Raw genomic sequence first — 22,847 nt, forward strand, 5'->3', positions numbered from 1 at the left:
AAAGAGGTTATATAGTATGAATGTATAAAAATATGATTCTTTAAAAAGGAGTAGGAAGGAAAACATTATTTTATTATTTCTTATTCTATTGCTGTGTTGTTTGTTTTTTTCTTTGGTTTCTTATTTTGTGCTCTTAAATCCTGGCTTTTGCTTTCTGTGCACAACTTTTGTCCATCCCTCATCACCAAAAATGACTCATTATGTGTAATTTTCCTGTTTTTCACAGGCTTGTGGTTGTCAGGGGGGGTTTCTGCTGAAAAGGAAACAGTGTGTATATATATTAAAATCAATATACAGATAGAAATCACAGATACACACAGATCCATGAACAACAGAAATGTTGGTATAGATGGAGGTTACACTATATGAACAAAGTATTGGGACACCTGTTTTTTTGTCCAGCCATATGTTTTTTTACCCCAAACTGTTACCACAAGGTTGCAGGCACAAAATTATATAGGATGCTTTTAGATGTGGTATCATGACATTTTCCACTAGGAGTCTCAAACCTGTTACAGCATGACAATGCTACACAATGGCAGCTTCACAAAAGTTTGGTTTATATGGTTTGAACTAAAAGACTTTGAGTGGCCTACTACAGAGCTCTGATCTTTACCCTACTGTACACATTTGGGATGAATTCAAAATGCAGACTGTACCCCACCCTCAGTACCTGACTTTACTAAGACCCATGTAAAAAAAATAGGCAACAATTTCTACAACTGCTCAACAAAATATAGTGAGACGTCTTCCTAGAAGAATGGAGGTTGTTATTATAAAGAGCAAATGGGCACTTAATGTGGAATGGGATGTTCAAAAAGCACATAAAAATCTACAGAGCGTAAGTGTGTAAATGAATGTTTAATAGGGTCTATTTATCAGCCGATCTCAAGTGGTGTGCACAGCCCACGATCTATTAAGCAGTTTTTATTTTATTATTATTACTATCATTGTTATTGCTATTAGTAGTAGTAATTACACTTCACTTAAAAACTTCAACCTCAGTTAAACAATGAGTACATTAAAAGACACAGTTAATTACATGCTCATCTACAAGTTGAATAGAATTTTGAAGCTTGCTATTAATATAGATATATACGTGCAGCTCTCACTAAAGTTATGCTGTTTGTGTACAATTTTCTTTTGCAGTTTTAATAAAGAGATGGCTCAGAAATATGCATATATGAGCATGACAGCTTATATACAGGACATTATATATGAATAATATAACCTCCATAATATATAACACATTACCCAGTGTTATAAAAGCTGTAGCTCTTGTATTACAGTCCTAAAATTAGTTTGAATATCTATATATTTACAAAAAATGCTAATATGCAGTATTGTGTATTTCCCAATGTCTTTAGTTGAATACAATCAGAAAATACAGTGTCTGTATGCAGTATTAAAGTACTATTTTGTTATATTGTTAACTACATTGGTTTATGGATGTGGTGGATGAAGACATGCAGGTATATGGTTTGAAAGAGATTTAGAGAGATGTAGAGGACAGGGTAGTATGGAGACGTATGATCCGCTGTGGCAACCCCTAATGGGAGTCACCATATTAGTCGCTGTGCATTGCCATACATATAGCTTACCTTACCTGCAAATAACTACATTTATTGTGAATATACATTTATTTTAAATAGGAGCCCTGCATTCTGTGAAGCTTCAAATCCTTCAGCTTATTGTGGATAGCTTTATGGATGTTTCTCTCCTTTCTAAGCATGGACAGTTCCTCCCTGATTCTCTGAGACATACTGTCAGTGGAAATGTCATGTTCTTCTAAATTATCATGACTGTAAATCAGTGAAACAGACCACACTTACAGATTTGGCAGCAAACCACAGGCCTTGCTGACACAGTCTAAAGATACTAGGATACAAAATATACCTTTATGGGCTATTTGTCTCCATCTTTCTGCAGCACTTTAAATCTGCAGCATCAGTTCTGAAAATACAGTACTGTATGTAAAAACAACAACTAAGTGTTCCTGATCTCTGCCCTGGTGACGTGTTTGCTGATGATCTAATTAAATAAACGTATATACTGTAGCTCCATTTGTTAAACATGACGTTAAAAGTAAGCTCTAGTTCAGAACATCCAATTATTTCATTACTAATTTCAGCTACTAAAGACGCATTTGAGGGACTTTTGCATTTCTTCATTATAAATGTACATTGAATCTTAAATTAAATCACTTTTTGTTTTAAACCTAAATGAATTTTTTTGGGGTTTACTCATTCACATGTTCAAATGAACAATATTGACTGCCTTTTAAATGTCGTAAAAAGGAAAACAACAAACATACATTGGATAAAGTCACAGTTTCTTTTAATCATAAAATTTATATCGATTTAAAAACTACAGCACACAGAGATATTCAATTCTGTAACCTGTTCCAACTATTTTAAGATGAATTTATATATGAATAACAGATATATCAAACTCCAACTGGACCTACTTTCAGCCTCTCAAAGTTTAATGAACGCAAATGTGATGACAATCTATAATCACAAGTCATGACAGTATTACACTATGGTACAGTATTATTGCTGGAAACAAATAGTGTTCTAGTAGTAAAAAGTAGTATGCAGCAGTAAAAGCAGTATTTTGTTTTACTTGGTGTCCCGGTAAAAGCTTTTTCATTGTGTAGTTTGATATAATGTTGACTATTTCACATAAATTCAATAAAAGAAGCATTTAAGATAAATGTTAAAAGTTAACTATGTTTCTACTACTAAAATGTTTGCCGAAAGTACAATTTAACATTCTAATAATAAAATAATATTTTCAGTGAAAAGAAATATTCACAAATGCAGTGTTAGCAAAAAGTTCTGAATGAACAGGAAAAACTAATCTAGAATTCCTGGCTGATTGGTTTAATCTTTAAGTTGAGTCAAGGCACAAATGTGGTGGTTTTACTGTTTAAAAAAAAGAAGCATTAAAAATCGAGCTTTGCATTTTTAAAAAATGTCCAATATAGTTATATTTTGATATGACACTAATTTCATAATAAACAGGTAAAAGAATTTAACTACTCTTCATACCAGTAACAAAATGACTTTTTAAAAAACTAATTATTTTTAAAAACTGAGTATCAACTTGATGCAATAGTTTTAAGTGCCCATTAGTGCAGATCATCTATTAGGGATATTTCACTTTTCCTTCACTTAAAGATATACAGCACATCCAGAAATGTAAAATATATACATCACATCCTTGTTTTCAGGTAAATAAATACTAATTTTCTGTAGCTGCAGATATTCACCAAATAACCTCAGATTAAGGAATGCATTAAAGCAGCACAAATTCAGTCTCTGGTCCTTGTTCATTAATCAGACAGTCCTTCCATCAAACCTGTAGGAAAAACAAACAGGAAAAAAAAAAAAAAATTGGAATTATTTGGTGGTGAGATCATCTAAAAGCGAATAAAAAGGTCAGAGAAATAGAAATTTATTACAATAGCAACTATTTATGCCTTTCAAGTCCCAGCTAGGTATTCCTTCTAAAGCATATACTGCAGCAGCTATAAGTTATTTAATAACAACAGTGACTTCACTACGAGACACATTACACTAATTAATGGCTGAACTATGGACAGGAGCACACATTAAGGAACAGACCAATGGCAGGTCAGGGGGAGACAGGAGACATCATTATTATTTGTTTATACTTTTTATTTATCTACTTTATTATCACACTTTATTTCTTTTTCATGTTTAAATGTTGGACAGTCGTATAAAAACATTGCACTGCATGTCGTACTCTGTATGTATGTGTATGTGACTAATAAAATTCGAATTCGAATTTGAAACCAAAGAAATCACATCTCAGAATGAAGGCCTATGCAGCGTTCTCTGCAGTGGAACAAGAGCTGAGCAATGATAATTTATGAACAGTAGTTAATGGTAATGTTATGAGTAATATGATCATTTATATAACGCTTTTATTTATAAAGATCATTAAAAAATTATAAACCCTTAACTACACTTTTAGAAAAAACTTTTTTTTTACTATAATGTAAATGTCCCATATTTACAGCACAATAGCAAAGACTTACTGTGTTGACTCTCTACACTGACAGAGTGCATTGAGCTGAAGGAACAGTTCTGTTTGGGCCGAGCTCCAAGCTCACGCTTCTCTTTCACTTCTTTTGGGTTCGAGTTTTCATCAGTAGCTTTAGCGATAACCTGATCCTGTGCTTTCTCTTCCTCTGTCATGGGTATGAAGTGCCCTCCTTCCTCAGCTACCATCTTCTCCAACTTCTCAATCAGCTGAGGGACCTGGGTATTGTCTCCAAAGGCATCGTTGTTGACAACATGGTATCTCATCTTGCACTTGTCCAGCACCCACTGTAGTGCACTTCCTTGGCGCCGGATGTATCTATCGATTGGCATGTTCTTCAGCGCCTCAGCCCATGTAAACACCACGATGGTGTGCTTCCACACAGCATCACCGAACAACACCAGGTTCTCCTCGATTCTCACCCTGTCTGTTTCTGTGAACATGCCTACAGGCACAACGAGCAGGAAAGCATGCGGCCCCGGTGGGCACATGCCCACACTGCGAGCCATCTCTTGTTGATAAGCAGCTGGAGTGGTCTGAGCTGAAAACCAGCCTGGTGTGTCCACCAGAGTCAGCTTGCGGCCATAGCGCTCTACATCACGCTTCACAGAAAATTCAGCTGCTCGTTCCAGCCGGAACTCTTCACGCCCAATGATAGTGTTTCCAGTGAGGCTTTTCCCAGGCCACCGCCAACCCAGAAGGATGAGGCGCAGCTCAGAAAGACGATTGGAAGCAGCAATTCTTTTTTCCTCTTCACAGCCGAAATGATCATTTCCTGTTAAAAAAAAAAATATTTATTTGTGAAACTGGACATATATTTTATCCATTCAGTTTATCCATGTGATGGGCCATTTTTGATAAAAATATCCGATGTCTGATTTGATAAGAGACCCTCACGAAGACCTCTACATGAATACAGTGAACAAAAAATGTCTCTGTCTCTGACTTCTAGTAGAAGGCACAGAGTAGGTATGTCTAATAGGTGCCTAGTAAATAAATGCAGCACAAACACAACTCTTTCATTATCATGTGAGAGCCACTGCTGAGCTAAGAACAATCCACCATATGTATTTACAGTGCTCATCATGATGTATAAGAAAAATAGCTATAAATCAGTTTATTTTTTAATGTATAATACTGTCTATATCTTCATTTTTGTTAACTACTTTAACTTCCTAATGCCTGTGGTTTTCATTTACTTTGTTTTACAATCACCATCTAAACTATATATCATATTACAGCAACATCCTTCTCTCTGAACAGATGTCGCAATTGTCCTGAAAACACTTGTGTAATACTCCTAGCAGTTCTCGTAAATCTACTGTACACCACAGCTTTCAGCAGTTGCTGACTACTGAGTATTAAAGCAAAATAGTCCGGGTCAGTTTATGCCTCATATTCTCAGAGATTACACTAGATTTAAGAGGGTCCTACAAAAATTTGGGTCAGGAGAGAAATGACCTTTGATTTGATGAATCCTGTCAGCGTTAAACAAGAAGAAAGGGTTGTGAGATAAGATCATGTAGAACAATTCTTTCATTTCAACTGAACTGATGTTGCTTTTCAAAGCCACACATTTGTTTTAGTTCAGTGATTCGTGTTGAAAATCATGTACCATCATTGTTCGAAAAAAGTACATTTAATGCACATTTTCAAACCTTGCACTTTAGCAGTTCGACTGACAGTTTATTATGTATCTAGTTTGCAAGAGTTCCTGTACTTCAGTACTCCGAGTCTTGATTTTATATATACCACAGCACCCGTAAATAAAATAAAATTGATTTTTAAATACTGATAAACTTCTGACGTCTTCAATGCTTAAAGGTGACAGTTAAAAGTAATCAAAAGATCCATTCCTTAGCCAGGGTATGATCTGGAGATAGAGGCCCATCTCTTCTATCTCTTTTCCTATTTCTTATATCGTCAGAGCACTTTGTCCTAAATGAGCTATCAAATAAAGAACGAGTCTGAATCACCAATCGCCAGCTACAATGCATCCTACTGTTTCTCTATACTACCCTATGGAAAAGTCATCCTTATACAGAATGAAAAGTTTAAGCATGGGAATATTTTGTTACATCTATACAAGGTCATTCAAAGGAACCGCTACAATATTTCCATTATTTTTCATTTTTTTAAAGGAATTACTACAATATTTCCATTAATTTTTACCAGCAGGATGATTGTAAATGGTTGATTAATATACATCACCTGGTACCAAAAAAGACAGTGGGTATAGTAGTATTTGTTTGTCCATTTTTCTTCTTTATTCAACATATAGAACTAATATAATAAAAATAAAAAAATAAAAAAAACATTAAAGATATACTACAGGAGCTGCTACAGGATCAGACGTCATTTCCTATCAGCTACAAGGAAACTGTGAATGAATTAAGTTGTTGATGATGACGAGCAAAAAAAAATCTTAATGAAGGTAAACCAAATGGATGTGAAACATAAAGAATTGATCTTATTTACGATTTTTTTATTTTTAATCTAATTTAAGATGATATTTTACTGGGCCAGAAGTGCTTTATATTACATAGAAACGTGGGAGTGATCTGGCTGATGGTGAATATTTAATGAGCTTTAGTTACATCTACTCGCAGGAGGGAGGGAAAGATATCAGATAACCGACTTACTGGCATTTCTTATTCTGTATTATTAAATCAATTGTAATAAAACTAAGTTTGTTTTGTTCGCCAGTTGTAAAAGAGTCAGCTGAAAGTGAAATGTGTCAGTTTCGGTGTCAAACTCAGCCAGCGAAGTGTCCAGAGTAATAGATTTAACACCTAAATAAAAGAATAATAATAATAATACAAGTATCCTCAGCACTTACCTGATAATTGTGTTGATCTGTTAGACTCCGTCATATTATATAAATTCTTGAACGTTTTCTTTTTGTTTCTTTAGTCTGAACTGAGGGATTTCCTGGTTGATGGTTACCAAAAAGCGTGTCAGCGTGTGGGCGTGGCTTTCTTTCTTGACCACTCCCACATACTGCAGACGGAACAGCATGGGGCGTGTGATGTCACGCAGACCGCGCAGCTCGAGCCCGGCCACGTCATCCGAGTCCTGGATTGCGCCACGCATGCGCATATTTATTATTTATTTATTTATTTAGGTGTCTACGTGCCAGAGCTGAGCAGAGCATTACTACTAGTGATGGGAAGATCAGATTATTTTACTGACTTGTTCTTTGAATCTCGTTTATCCAAATGAACGAATCTTTTGAGTCATTTGGTTCACTTCGTTTGTTTGATCAGAAATAAAATAAAATGTTACATTTTCAATAGCAGATCCCCCAGCACGTCTACATACACAAACCTTTACTATATTTTTAATAATTGTATATGTATTCAAAACAAAAAAGCGAAGTTTGCACTTTCCTTTTGATGGTTTCTTTTTCAAGGAGGAAATGTACATGTACTGTACTGTAAACTCAAAAAAAATTTGGAGTTACTTGTCATAAATGTTTTATTAACTACTTTTCATGAATAATACAATAATAAAATATTTTTTTAAACAATTTTATGTAATTTATTAGTACAAACTTTTGAAATGTTACTCCGAACTTTCAAACCACTGGCGGCTTCTCGCAAACGATAGTTTTTTTTCCGCGAGTTACACTTAATCAGGTTCCAAATGAAAAATCGTGAACAATCGAGATCGCGAGTATTAAGGTCACGAGTATCGAGGTTCCACTGTACATATAACTGCATAGCGTATATGGGAGTCACGTTACAACCGGGCCAACGATTCGGACCATAGGACTCATGAGATTAATTATTTAATTCTGTTCCGTGTGCTTTAGCTCTATCTTGAATCTACTCTCTTCTGGTAAGGTAGGATTCTAACTTTGTATATCTATTTAACTCAGTTGATTCTAGAGTGTTGGTCTGTGCTTATTAGTTTGGTCAGGTGATTAATCAAGGGTAGTTTTAGTCTCACTTGAGGTGTGAATTGTGGGCAGGGCTTACTCACTTATATTGAAGGTGTTGTAGGTAGCCCCCACAAGTAGGTAGCCCCCTTAAAGCCAGTAACTCTTAGTGTTATTTAGAAAGTCTTATTTGTACTTTTTCTTACTTTTTGAATAAAACTCAGTCATGTGCCTCAAACCCATCTCTGTAGTCATCTCTTACAGACACAGACGTTCCCATCCACAGAACAGATGTCACATTGCCAGTAACCTTCTCTACCCTCCCCTGTTGTCTCAATCTCAAACAGCAGTGGTAGGTGGGCTCTGAAATTGTCAGTCTGCTGTAAGGAAAGCTGACTTTATCACAGGCTTGGCTTTCCACTACACCTTTGACTTTCTGGCACTTACTGAGACCTGGATATCCCCACAGAACACTGCTACACCAGCTGCTCTGTCTTCTGCCTATGCTTTCTCTCACTCACCAAGAGAAACTGGTAGAGGTGGTGGTACAGGTCTACTTTTATCACGGAGATGGTGTTTCACACCTCTCCCTTTGTCTCATCTAACCATATCTTCTTTTGAATTTCATGCAGTTTTGGTTACCTCTCCAATCAACCTTTTCATCATTGTCATCTACCGCCCTCCTGGTCCCCTTGGAGACTTCCTAGAAGAGATGGACATGCTCCTCAGTACTTTTCCCTCTGACAGCACCCCTCTGACAGTTCTGGGTGACTTCAACCTCCCATCCGACAAACTTCAGCCATCTTGCCTCTTGCCTTTTCTGAATACCTTTTCCTTGACATTTAACAGCTGCCCTCCAACATACAAGGGAGGAAATGTCCTGGACCTGGACCCTTCACTCTATTTCTCCCTCCTCTGTTGCTTCCTGTACTCTTTCATCTCTTCCTGACCCTGACTCCTTTTCCTCTCTACCCTTAGACGTTGCTACGGACTCCTTCCTCTCATCTCTTTTCTCAACCATGGACCTCCTTTTCCCCTTGACTACAAGACTCAAGAAGACTTCTTGTCCCACACCGTGGCTGTCAGAAGTTTTGTGCAGCAATCGACGAGAACTCAGATCTGCAGAGAGGAAGTGGAAAAATAACAACTTGATGTAGACCTCTCATCTTACCGTGCACTCCTGATCAAATTTTCTTTGGAGGTGACTTCTGCCAAAACTGCCTTCTACAAGAAAAAGCTTGAGGCCTCTGCACAAGATCCTCGTAAGCTTCACAACATCTTCTCTTCTCTACTCAACCCCCCTGCTGCACCTGCTCCATCCTCCCTGACTGCTAATGACTTTGCCTCCCATTATGATGAGAAGATTAAGAAAATCTGCCAGATCTTCACTTCCTCTCCAACATTGACTACACAACACAGCCAACAATCCACTACGTCTCTGTCAAGCTTCTCAACCTTAACAGAAGATGAGATACTGCAAGTCATCCGATCTTGCAATCCCACCACCTGTCCTCTGGATCCAATCCATTCATCTACGCTTCAGACCATCATGCAAGATCTCCTGCCCTTCATCTCCACAATCATCAATGGGTCATTAACATCTGGCTATGTACCAACTACCTTCAAGCAAGCAAGGGTCATTCCCATCTTGAAGGAACCTGCTCTGGATCCATCAGACATCAACAACTACAGACCGGTATCACTTCTCTCCTTTCTTTCTAAATCTCTGGAACGCACTGTTTTTAACCAACTGTCTGTCTATCTCTCACAGAACAACCTCCATGATCCAAACCAGTCTGGGTTCAAAGCGGCATCTGTACTTATCTTCCTGGACCTTTCAGCAGCATTTGACACAGTCAACCACAAGACACTTTTGTCAACCCTCAAGAGCCTTGTTATCTGCGGAACAGCATGGGAATGGTTTGCTTCCTACCTGGAAGGTCGCTCATACCAGGTAACATGGAGGGGATCCACATCTGCCCCGTGCAGACTCACCACTGGTGTCCCACAAGGCTCTGTACTTGGTCCCCTCCTTTTCTCCCTCTATACCCACTCCATTGGTGAAGTCATATCCTCACATGGGTTTTCTTATCACTGCTATGCAGATGACACTCAACTCATCTTTTCTTTCCCTCCATCAGATGCCACAGCTTCCGCTCGGATCTCAGCATGCTTGTCAGACATATCTTAATGGATGAGTGCTCACCAACTAAAACTCAACCCAGGTGATTCATCTCCAGGTCAAGATCTCCAAATAACACTTCATGACTCTCTGCTCTCCTCTTCAGCCACTGCTCGTAACCTTGGGGTAACTATGGACAATGAACTGTCTTTCTTCCCACATGTCGCTAATGTTGCTCGTTCTTGTCGATTTCTTCTCTATAACATCCGAAGGATTCGACCATTTCTGTCCATACAGGCTGCCCAGGTGCTTGTTCAGTCTCTTGTCATTTCAAGACTTGACTACTGCAACTCTCTGCTGGCAGGTCTTCCCCTGAACGCTATTCGTCCACTGCAAATGATCCAAAACGCAGCTGCATGACTTGTGTTCAATCAGCCCAAGTTTTCCCACACCACCCCACTGCTGCACTCCCTTCACTGGCTTCCAGTAGCTGCACGTATCATATTTAAAACACTGATGCTTGCCTACAAGGCAAAAATGGACCAGCACCATCTTACCTCAGTGACCTCATCACATCTCGCACTGCACCACGCTGTCTGAGATCCTCCAGCACTGCTCGACTGGTACCACCTTCTCTCAGAATGAGAGGTAAGTACACTTCAAGGCTCTTCTCTGTTCTGGGCCGAGGTGGTGAAATGAACTTCCCCTAGATGTCCGTACAGCAGAGTCCCTGATTATCTTCAAGCGACGACTGAAGACCTACCTCTTCCTGAAATACCTAAATTAGCACTTTCCAAGTTTGTAGAATTTAAGTTATATTTATATTAAGTTTGTAATCTTGCGTACCAGTGTAGATTTATTCATTACTAGAGATTTAAAGCACATTTGTACGTCGCTCTGGATAAGGGCGTCTGCTAAATGCTGCAAATGTAAATGCAAATGTAATGCACTGCATAGCGTATATGGCAGTCACGTCAAGTCAAGTCAAGAAGCTTTTATTGTCATTTCAACCATATATAGCTGATGCAGTACACAGTGAAATGAAACAACGTTCCTCCTGAACCCAGGTGCTACATAAAACAACATAAAACAACAGTCATAGAACAGAAGAACACAGAGCCAAAAAAAGAACGAATGACTCTGTCTGAAAGAGTCAAGAGGTACTCAATTTTGTTTCTTGTACATAACCTACACAGATTTTTCTATGCTTTGGTAATGCACATCCAGTGAAAAAAAATAAAAAAATCACTGTTTAAGACTACTCTGCTTTCACATGAAAGACTCTTACAAAATGAATGAATTGTTTACGGATGACCCATCACTAATTACAACATCACAGTTTATTTGTGGCATTTAAGTATAGTAACTCTATTAGCAATTACCTTGTTACCTGTACTTGTTATTTGTACTCACAATAATCCAAATTTGTAATCTCAATTTGACAAAAGCTGTAGGAACTGGAAGTGTACATAACAAACAAAGTGACGGAAGCAAATTATTTTTACGATGGTGCCAGAGTTGAGCTGTGCATTACAGTCTATTTTGTTGCATTTAAGTAAATAGCAACTCTATTAGTTCCCCTCAATGGGTTACTATTACTCAAGGCAGGCCGCATTAACCTGCAGGTTCCCAGAGCGCATGCTTCAGGGCCTGGAAGTGTAAAAAGTAGATGCATTTTTACCTTTAACTTGTATGTATTAATATTTTCTAATTCAATATGTCTCTGAGTTGTGCTCAGGAAACCTGTGCAGTGCCAATTACAAAGAGTGGAAGTGAGTGATGGGTGGATGCGCACACCGTAATAAGGTGAAAATCACCCAACAGGCCTGCATGTGTGTCGTTTTGCTGTCCAATGATAATGAGTAAAGTTTACATATTTTATTAGCCTCACCTTGGAGTAATCCTGGAAGTAAAGAAAAGGTCATGCAAGGAACAATCTATAACAATGTCAACTATTCGAAAATAATTCTGAGTCTGTGGTTATTAATATTCCCAGGGCCCAGGGAGGTCTTAATGTGACCCTGACTCAGGGCTATGATGCATTTCCATTTTCAGATTGTTTCCAGCAGCAATGTTGGGGCAGTAATCACATAAACATTCAGGGGAACACAACCTCCCAAAAATCAGATATTGCCAAATTGTCCACACAATATTTAATCATTTTATTCTACTCTGCTACACAGCATTATACACTGACATGTACATTGTTAGAATGACAGGCAACATTTTTAGGATGGTTTGCCTTGGTGGTCTAGCAGCTCTCTGAACCATAGATCAAACATGGCAGGCTTTACTGTTTACAGAAACTGAACATGACAATGTTTCACTGACACAAATGTGCTGCCATAAACTATAGCTAAAGTTATATTTTCAGGACAATTGCGACATCTGTTCTGAGAGAAGGATGTTGCTGTAATATGATATATAGTTAGATGGTGATTGTAAAACAAAGTAAATGAAAACCACAGTTAGGAAGTTAAAGTAGTTAACAAAATGAAGATATAGACAGTATTATACATTAAAAAATAAACTGATTTATAAAGTTATAAATATTTGACAAATGTTTCATTAAAGAAACATTAAGCAATTAACATTATTAATCATAACTGCAAACACTTACATGATCAATGTATTGTAATGAGTTATTCTCAATGTGACGAGACAAAAAGCAATAAAAGGTTTTCAGCATATTAGAATTTGATTATTTTCATTTGATTAAGAATAAACGTGGACATATTGTGAATTAAGTAGTTACATGTATTTCCTATTTAAATAAAAACAACTTTTTTAAGACCGTGATTCATAAAAAGTGATAGAATTTCATTCTGAGATGAAAACATGATAAAAATCGAGCAATTTGACTATTTGTGTGTTTTTATGATGTGTTAATTTATTCAAATAAAAAATTATTATGATTATTAAATAAAACATCTAAATATTCTTGAATATATTTATGAAATATTATATGCAAACCTAGTACGTTAACAATTGTTCTGTATTTCTTTGTTTTTATTTGTATTATTTTACACTAAACCCAAATGTATCTACATATTCTAAAATATCTACATATTCATATTCTGTCCTTGTAGGATCAAATCTACTGTATTTGCAAAAGTTTCAAGAAATAGGACACACTAATAAATATATCTGAAGTTTTTTTATCTAAAATCATTTAAAAAACAATATTCTATTATTTTTTATGAGAGAAAACAATTTTATTCTTTTTTAATGTAATTCTTTTTGAGACCCAGGATTTAAATCTGCAGTCCATTTTGTTAGGTATGAATTCAGGATCATATGCACACCATTGAAATATTTGTAGTTTATGGCTCAGCCTATATTCTTCTCTCATCATATTCCAGTTTTTCAATTGTGCTTTAAACCATAGAGTTTGCACCTTATCTATAAATCGTCTCAAGTTGTTATGTGCTAATACTGCTTGAATTAGTGACGTCATTCATTATTGAGAGTTTAATTATCTTTCTACCTTGTATAATGGATTATATATGTTAGGCGCATAATTTTAGTTTTGATCAGCCAATAATCCTGCACACCTGTACAGTGGAAATTATAATAAACAAGAAAAAAAAGGTTGCATTTAAAAAATATATATTTTTCACATAAATGCAGAGTTTTTGCGGATTACCTCTAAGCAATGCAATCAACATTCTCTTACAGCTGGACCACTTCTCAGACAAGCCAATCCACATCTTGCCAAAGGAGGAGTGAAGCGGCAAAAATATCAAGCATGTCCTAGTGATAAAAGATTTGGTTAGTAGATACTGATGAAATATCTTTTTGCTGCATTGGGGTGTTTATTGTAAGGTTTTCTTGTCCATAGCTGCTCATTTTTTTAAAGAAGTGAATGGTCTGCTTATATAATGCTCTATTGAAGAGTACTTTATAGATTTTGCACACAGGACACCAATCTATGACAGTATGAACCCTGCAATGTAAGCACCACCTTGTTGGGGGCATATAAAGGAAGGACACATTAACAGTTACAACCCTTTGGTCTCTAGGCAACCTGTTCTCCTACTTGATCACTCACATATTGCCAAATTCTGTCTTGATTTATTACTCCTGTTTTAGTGTGAAGACCTTCCAACACCAGAAAGTAGCAGATTTTAAGAAGCATTGTTATTTATCTCAGTAAAGACATAGACTCTTCCTACAAGAAATATCTGGTAAGTTTATAACAACTGTACAGTGAATTCAGACAGTATTCAGACCCCTTTCACTATTTTCAATGTTGTTATGTTGCAGCGTAATAATACAATCATACAAATTCATTTTTTCTTATTAAACTATATTCAGTATCCCATAATGACAGATTGTTTTCATTGAGGAAATGCCTGTACATTTATTAAATCTTTCATTTATTTCTCTCCAGTTATGGAAGAAATAAATCTGAATATAATTCAGTGCATACAGAAAGATTGAGGAGTGCATATAAATGGTTGAAAAAATTCATATACAATAATAAAACTAATAAAAAATAAAATGTGCTTTAAAATTATTTATGTATTTGTAAATCACAAAATCACACATCACAATCCATCTGTGCATGTTCATTTAAAGTGAGAAGCGTCAGGTTTTTTATTATTTAAGTTTTCTCTTTATAGTGTTATGTATTTTAATGAACATGAAAGTTCTTTATATGTGTGTTTAGGTTTTTGCCACTGAGGAGGCAGAGATGTAGACAACGTCATTATGGGCTTCATCATGCTAGTTAGGCTCATTTATGCTCTTGATCTAAGCTATCCAGAAAAACCTTAAGTACACTTTCAAGCTTCTTCAGAAGATCATAGTACATTTGGATGGGCACAAGCTGAACACAAAAATCAAGTTGTTTGCATAAGATGTGAACACCAGGTAACTGTTAGCACATGAAAAGGGTTGTAAAAAAATAGGTTTGCTGAAGTTTGTATCACTTTTCAATAAAATGCACCTTAATCAGGTTTTGTCTCATGTTTGTATTAATGGGGAAACAAATATGAAATAATAAAATGTACTAATTTAATTTCCAATAAAATTAATTAAGTTGGACAAATGTAAATCAGTTTAATTATTGATATTTATTTATTTATTAATAGATTTTGTTGTTTTAGCTGTATTTGTTCAAATTGATATAGACTAACCCAATTAAATTTTATTCCATGGATGTACTTTGTTTGGGTTGGGGCTACAAATGATTTTTTTTTTTGGATAGAAATCCTGCCCATAATTAAATTAAGTTCATCCAATGAGTATTTATTTTTATTTTTTTTAGTGCAGCTATATACAGTAATGTGATAAATTGCAGATGAGATGTAGCATTCGTTTTTTCTTTAAATTGAGAACAGGGCTTTCTTAGGTCATGTACATGCGTCTATTGTTCAGGACTCTGCATCGCCCCACGGTCTGCCAAGTAGATAGAAACGCAATCTCTTCCTGATCCAAAGCAGCAGTCTGCTTTTCTTTTTTCTATCTATGTCTTATCATCAATCACTTTATTGGCTTCTGCATATTCCTTGCATTTCTTTAAGATTTTTAGGAGGAAAGTCATGATCAACATAGAAGCATGTCTCATTGCAAAACATTTTTTCTTCTGCCAGGCTTTGGGAAACACCTCATCTTTCATTCAGCAACTTGCAAGCGTAACTATTATAGATCGTGGCCTTGTTTACAAAGTGTTGGTCTATAGTGTTTATGCTCGAAGTGCTCGCTCAATCCTGAGTTGAGGGCAAGTCCAAAGCGCTTTTCAACCATTTTTTTTTCAGGAAGACAATCATATCCATACCTTCTTTATCTTTGGGTATTCTGTAAATCTGTAAATTGTCTCTGCACACACAGCTTTCCTGGTCGATCAGCTTAGATTCTAAATTAGCCTGGCGGTGTATTAGGCACTTAATTAACGTTGATGTTGCTTGAAGCACAGTCTCAGTTTCCTCAATCCTCATATCTGCCTCTTCCAGTTTGTCATTTGTTTGACTTATTGTCCTTTCTGAACTACTGGAGTTTAAGAATAAATTGCAGGCTTACATCAGAACCATCTTCCCCATGTGGCGATCTGCATCTGTTTGTTGCCACTTTACAATTTTATACATTTTGTAGGCTCTTTTTATGTTCTACAATTATAAAAAAAAATTGAGAAACATCCTATTTTTGTTCAGGCCCTTAATGCACTTCAAGAACAATCCTACTGATCAACGCTTTTTATTTTATACCATTGAAATACTCACACAAATACAAAGCTCATTACATTCTCTTGCTCTTTGAAACCTTGTGTAACTTTATTACTCATGATTTCATTGCTACATTTTAATCATATATGTGTTTTCACATGGAATAGTAAATTCTAATATTTCAGTATGTCTTTATAACTGGACGAGTATAAAGGCATACCAAAATAAAACAATAAAAAAATGTGTGCAAATTAATTGATAAGTGAAAAAGATTAATTTTTACACAGATTCTAGCGTCACATTTTATTTACATTTAATGTGAATATAAACTGCAGCCCATCACCAAATCCTCCAGTAAACATTTTGGTTTTTCAGAGATGCCCTGGAAACCTCTATATCCCTTCATTCACATGCTATTTACAAGCTACGCTCTACAATCCTTCATTCAGCCGATACTCCATTTTAAAATACAATATGTGTTTAGAGCAGTTTCTGTTGTGTGGAATTTCATTCTTTTGTCTTAACCCCCAGCCTTTTTTTTTCTGTGTATAGTACGTGTGTGTTTTTGGGATGATTAAGAAGCCCAGGCTGCTAACATCTTCATGTCATCTTCATCCTCCACTCTTTTCTTAGTTGCTGTTAAATAAAAACAAAACATAAATGACAAATGCTCACAGTAATGCTTTTAGTATTCTTGTGTCTCAGTATAGAGGGGTAAAGAACAGAGATTCCTACTTGTTTGATGACTGGGTCTCGTGCTGGGGAGTTTGGAAGTTGGTACACTGGGTAGCCTGCCCATATTTTTCATACTTTCCTCAAGATCTTCCTGCTCCAGCTCTTCGAGCTCAGCTAACAGCTCATCCTAATAGATAGACAAACACGAGAAATGGAAAAGCAGAAATAAGTCAAACCAGTGCACAGATTTAGAGAATAAAAACACAGTTCCATCTTTCTACTTCCAAAAATCTTAACTATCATGTATTAATAAACTATTAAGTCAGGAAACCCCTGAAATGAGAAAAACATGATGGTGGCACCTCGTCAAACTCGTCGCCGAAAGGCTGTGAAATAGCTCCGCTGATCTCCTGAGCTATTTGCTGCTGCTCGGTGATGTCATCCATCAGAGAGTCGATATTATCCATGTCACTGAAAAACATAGAAAAGGCTCAAGGTGAATGATCTAATGCACAGACTTTTATATAGAAACATTTTATAATGAAATTTAGGTTTACTGTGGCAAATGCTTTTAATGCAAAATATGGACTAAAAAAATATTATTTTAATTGTGCCATACAATAAAGTGCCATACATTACAATTATGCAGCAATTTGCTAATCCTGTCTTTTGTGATCCCAAACTAAACAAAATCGAGGGGGTGCAACGAATATAAAACAAAAAATAAGGTATTTTTTATGCTGTAAGGTATAGTTTAGATCTACGTATCTCCTGACATCACTGCAAATCAATATAAAGTTGTTTGGAAACATCTCTTTATCCTACAGCGAAACATTTCTATCCTGATGGGAGTGAGTTCTATCAGAATGACTCAACCCTGATCCACAGGGTATGAGGCTCAGTGAATACTTTGATTAGAATAATAAATCATGAAATCATGTGCTATAGACTCCACAGTACACCACCAGCAGGAGATTTTGAAATGATAAATGAGCTCTCTCTACAATTATCATCAACAGAAAGAATTTTTCACTCCAGAAAACTGTAAAATGTGCAAATGGGCATTGATTGGTTTCTCACCTGTTTCTTTTTGAAATATAGAATGTGACATTTATAAATGTACAATGTGATTTGTATACCGTATATATGTAATATGCTGTGTTTTGTCACTGTGTTTCAAGGTTTCTTACATCTTTTCATGAACCCCCTTGATAGCTTTGGCAGCCATTCCCATGTTTTTCAGGACCTCCATGTTTGTGTTGGCATTCTCTAGTGCCTCGCGCTGAAACTCAATGGTGGAAAGCGTACCATCAATCTGGATTAGCTGCTGCTCAAGACGCTTCTTCCTCTTTAGAGCTTGAAGTGCAACTAGGTAATAATAATAATAATAATAACTGTCATCATCATCATCATCATCATCATCATCACTGCATTGCCAAATGGAATGACATTCATTTTACTCTTGAAAGCATTGAGGTCAGTAGAATTAAAAGCAAACTTGTCATGGTCTACTGCCACACTAATCCCATCCCTCTGACCAGACCTTCGTTAAGGGACTAAACAGATATTTACAACTGAGGGTGGGATGGCATACTGGTGTCATTATTCTAGCATTATTTATAATGAATAAGCATGTCACTTGACACGTAAAAATGTTACTTTCTAAAAAACAAGATGACAATAGAAGACAACTAATAGCCATGTGTTGAATAAACCACAAAAGAGCAGAAGTGGGCAGGTTTCCATATCCAAACAATTAAGTAGGAATTCAGTGGGAATAGCTTCAAAAGCATTTTTAGTACTTTACTGCATATACACATTAAAATTACAAACAGAATTGAACTGATACTTATTGCCGAATAGGACAACAACCAGTGTTCAAAGTCTAAATGTCTGTACATGCATTTTTGACATATTTAAACACAAAGAGATGTTCTGAGCACTAGGTTGCATTAAACACAAGAAATTTGCGATGTGATAACAGATAAAAGCACTTACTCTTCCATATTTTAAAAACCATGGATGGTAATAAAACTGAAGATTTCAAAGCATTAAATCCTTATGCATTAAGCCAGTGCTGAAACCACGCAGTGAGAGTGACACCGTGTAAGGTGTGACTATTGGAAAATGAAAAGACTCTAGACCAGCAAGATGTTTTAGGTGCAGTTGAAGGTGTGTGTCCAAGGAGCCACACACAGAACAGAATTGTGACATGGAAGAGCGTCACATTCACACCTATTGTCTAAATATATATATAGTGTGTGTGTGTGTATATATGTATGTGTGTGTACGTATGTGTGTGTACGTATATATATATATATATATATATATATATATATATATATATATATATATATATATATACGTACACACACACACACATCTTCTACATGACATCTTGACATCTTACATCTTTTGTAAGAATGTAAGAATTATCATCATTAGGTCTGGCAGGTTTTATGGAGCAGGTGCTTTGTGGTCCATCCCTGGCAGTGCAGAAGGACAAACCTATTAAGTATAATTTTTTTTTTTAAGTTTTCAAGTTTACCTCGTTTGTTTTTTGTGCCGTTCTTCTTTGCGGTCATTAGTTCCTGTTCGATTTTCTTCTCCAGATACTCCTGCTTCTTGGTGAGCATCTCCTCGGTCTCGCGCAGTTTGTGAATGGCCTCCTGCGGAGTCGGGCCTGCGCGCGATCGGTGTTTCCCCTTCGAGCTCGAGCCGGAGCTGGATTTACTCGGTTTACTTCCTGAGGAACTCGAAGCCCCCTTAAACAGCTTTGCAACTTTACTCATAGCGGCTTTTCTGTCTGATATCTGCGTAAGGATGTGTTCTATCCGAAATCTTTAAGCCTAGAAACCGTGGTTAAGAGTTGACATTCCTGACCGTCCAGTTTCCAAATTCAACTCCAAACAACAGACACACCTGTGTGACGTAGGCGGGTGAAAAAGAGGCGGGACCAGACTTTGTCCTTTGTTTTCAATCCCAACCCACAAAATATTGTCAGGTGTCATTACAAATATAATTCATTTATATGCAAGGTTTTATTCTGATCGTACAAAGTGGGAAATACTGCTTTTATAAACCATGTTACTGTAGTTTTTGCTGTAAGACATGAATAAAAGAATATTATACTTAGAAATGCAAAAGGAACTTATAAGTACTTACAAGAATACACTTATTAGTAACAAACATACATTATTATTATACATTATAAGGGCACTAAACTTATACATTCCACCTTCATAACCTTTTTATTTTCGTAAAACTCCTTTGGAGGTTTGTTTATTGTAAAGGGTGAATACACAAATGAATACACACAATATTAGAATATGCCAATGAGGATGTTGGAAAAAACTTTTTCAAATCTTGTTATCTAGAATAGAATATCTAGAAGTTAGATATTGATTTGATCGCCACAATACAACAAATAATGACATTTTATCAAGTGAAGATAAAAGTAAAGGAATAAATCAAAGGCCACAAAATGTCTTTGAGGAGTTCATAAATGTATAATTCATATTACTAATATATTCAAATTCACCCTTTACAATAAACAAACCTCCTTTAAGTACGAGTATAGTGCTGTGCCTAAAAAGAGATTAAATCAGTCCATGGGTGTAGATGAGTTCTTTCTCCCTCACTGCTGCCACAGCAACAACAATATCATCATTAATTATGGTATTCAGGTTATATCTAGTGGTGTGTCTAGGTTGTTAGACGATGTAATCTTTTGATCTTTTGCAGAATCTGGTTTGTGATGAAGTGCAAAATGGTTGTTCACATAATGACATGTTTTGCAGTTTTTGATTTTGGTTACGGATAAGTGGATGAAATACAGTACTCACAACACTGAACTGACTTCAAGTAAATGGACAACAGCTTTTTATTCAGATTTTATTTTATTTTTCTCATATTCTGTGTTTATACCTCTTAATGTTATCTCAACTCTCTGATCTTATCTTTGGCAGAGGTGGGAAGTAATGAAGTACAAATAATGTGTTACTGTACTTAAGTAGTTCTCCCACATTACAGACTTAGACTAGTATATGAAGCTCACAACGAGCAGGCAGAAGGCAACAAGAAGTCCGTGGTTAATGTGGATGAGACAGAGGGAGTCAGTGATGTAAACATGAATGAGAACAGAGACATTTCTGATCACCTGATCATCTAATCATCATCATCTTTTCTTTGCTTGTGTTCTATATGTTTAATATTCAGCCTGGATACATTCATTAGTAAATAGAACATTTGACATTCGTTTTGTATTAATATATACTGTATATAGCAATAATTTCACTGCATGTCGTACCCTTTATGTATGTGTATGTGACAAATAAAATTTTATTTTATAAATTTAATTTTTTATAATAAAGCTGTCAAAATGTAAACTCAAATACATTTTAACGACACCAAGAGGCGAAAATAAATCCTTCAGCGCAACATAGATTTCTTCGCGACGTCCTCTTGAGTAAGAGCAATACATCATTCGAATCTGCAGAGGGTCTACTTTTATTTGTACACACTCATAATAACAAAACGTTGTGCTTTTCTAAAATTAAAAAAAAGCAGACAGGGGGCGCTCTCTGCCGTCTCTGTCACCTCCCTTCACAAACATATAAAACAACCTGAACGTTATGAAAGTTAGTAGAGGTACAGTTTCTCCGGTATAACCTTATTAACCGTCCGTGTGGAAACATAGCAAAAGTTCTGTTTGGTGTCTTTATGATTTAGGTAATTTAATCCAACATAATTACTTTAAAGTACAAGAATTTTTTTTGTCATAATGCTCTTTGTTGATTATGGTTTCACTAATAATAAACATACATTTGCATAAAGCATCCATATTTCTTCTTGTCCATGTTGCTTAGAGTATTAAAAACATAAAGTGTTAATATATGGTACATGTAGAACAGATAGAAATGTGCGATTAAGTTGCGATTGAATTTTTATTGATTGACAGCCCTTATATCAATACGAAGTGATTATTAGTTATCAGCGTGACAATAAACAGGTAGTAGTAAAGGCTACTTTTTACTTGAGTGCATGTCAGAGCCCAAGCTTCTTTACTTTAACTTGAGTAAAAAAGTATAGTCAGTACTTCAACTTCTACCAGAGTATTTTAAAACACGAGTATCTGTACTTCTACTTAAGTGAGGGATGTGTTTACTTTTGCCACCTCTGAACTTTGGTCATGCATGCCATGGACAATCAACAGATTTTTCTTTCCACACTGCTATTCTAACACACTCGTGTTGATTTCTCCTTTACAACATCAGGAGAATTCATTCATTTCTCAAGACTGGTCTACTGCAACTTGTTCCTGGCAGGTTTGACTCTAAAAGACATGTGACCTCTGCAACTGATCCCGAATGCAACCACACACTATGATTTGAACCTTCCTCTGTTCTCCCACACCACCCCATTGCAAAGCTCCCTCTTCTGGCTTCCTTTAGCTGCCTGTATCAGGTTTAATACACTTATGCTTGCCTGCAAAGCCAAAACTCCTCTAACTCTTAACACTTATCTCATCCTCCACTGTAGCATGCTCCCTCTGATCCACAACCACTGCTTGACTGGAAAACATCTGGCAACAAGGTGATAGAATAAACTTTCACTTGATGTCCAAACAGAGTCTCTAGCAGTTTTAAATCATGTTTAAAGACATGAGTAAATAGTAAGATGTTTTAACTTTAAAATGCAAAAAGTACAGAAATAAATTACATTCACTTTGTTACTTTTCACCGGTGTATATGTGTATAAATCTGTTTATATATAGCACCTTGCTTTCTAACTATTTTCTCTTCCAACAGATTTCTTGACTGATGTTATTTTTAGTCTGTGTCCTAGTAAACCAACAATAGGTTGGTTATTGGACACTTTAGAGCACTTTGTAACCTAAATCACTCTTCATAAGGGAATCTGCCAGATGCCT

At 36.1% G+C, this 22,847-nt stretch overlaps 2 protein-coding genes across 2 annotated transcripts; both read right to left on the minus strand.

Moving 5' to 3' along the window:
* Window positions 1-2,320: 2,320 nt before the first annotated feature.
* On the minus strand, window positions 2,321-7,133 carry LOC124403617 (GTPase IMAP family member 9). Its single transcript, XM_046877293.1, has 3 exons — window positions 6,911-7,133; window positions 4,067-4,846; window positions 2,321-3,363 (listed from the first exon to the last, which is right to left on the minus strand). Exons 1-3 carry the CDS (start codon window positions 6,942-6,944, stop codon window positions 3,338-3,340), a joined length of 840 nt encoding a protein of 279 aa, XP_046733249.1. The 5' UTR covers window positions 6,945-7,133; the 3' UTR covers window positions 2,321-3,337.
* Window positions 7,134-16,255: 9,122 nt separating this feature from the next.
* chmp4c (charged multivesicular body protein 4C) lies at window positions 16,256-19,866 on the minus strand. Its single transcript, XM_046877405.1, has 5 exons — window positions 19,464-19,866; window positions 18,106-18,283; window positions 17,278-17,386; window positions 16,976-17,102; window positions 16,256-16,876 (listed from the first exon to the last, which is right to left on the minus strand). The coding sequence occupies exons 1-5, from the start codon at window positions 19,705-19,707 to the stop codon at window positions 16,815-16,817; spliced, it is 720 nt and encodes a 239-aa protein (XP_046733361.1). The 5' UTR covers window positions 19,708-19,866; the 3' UTR covers window positions 16,256-16,814.
* Window positions 19,867-22,847: the final 2,981 nt, after the last annotated feature.

This window comes from Silurus meridionalis, chromosome 21, assembly GCF_014805685.1.
Source record: "Silurus meridionalis isolate SWU-2019-XX chromosome 21, ASM1480568v1, whole genome shotgun sequence".
NCBI lineage: Eukaryota > Metazoa > Chordata > Actinopteri > Siluriformes > Siluridae > Silurus > Silurus meridionalis.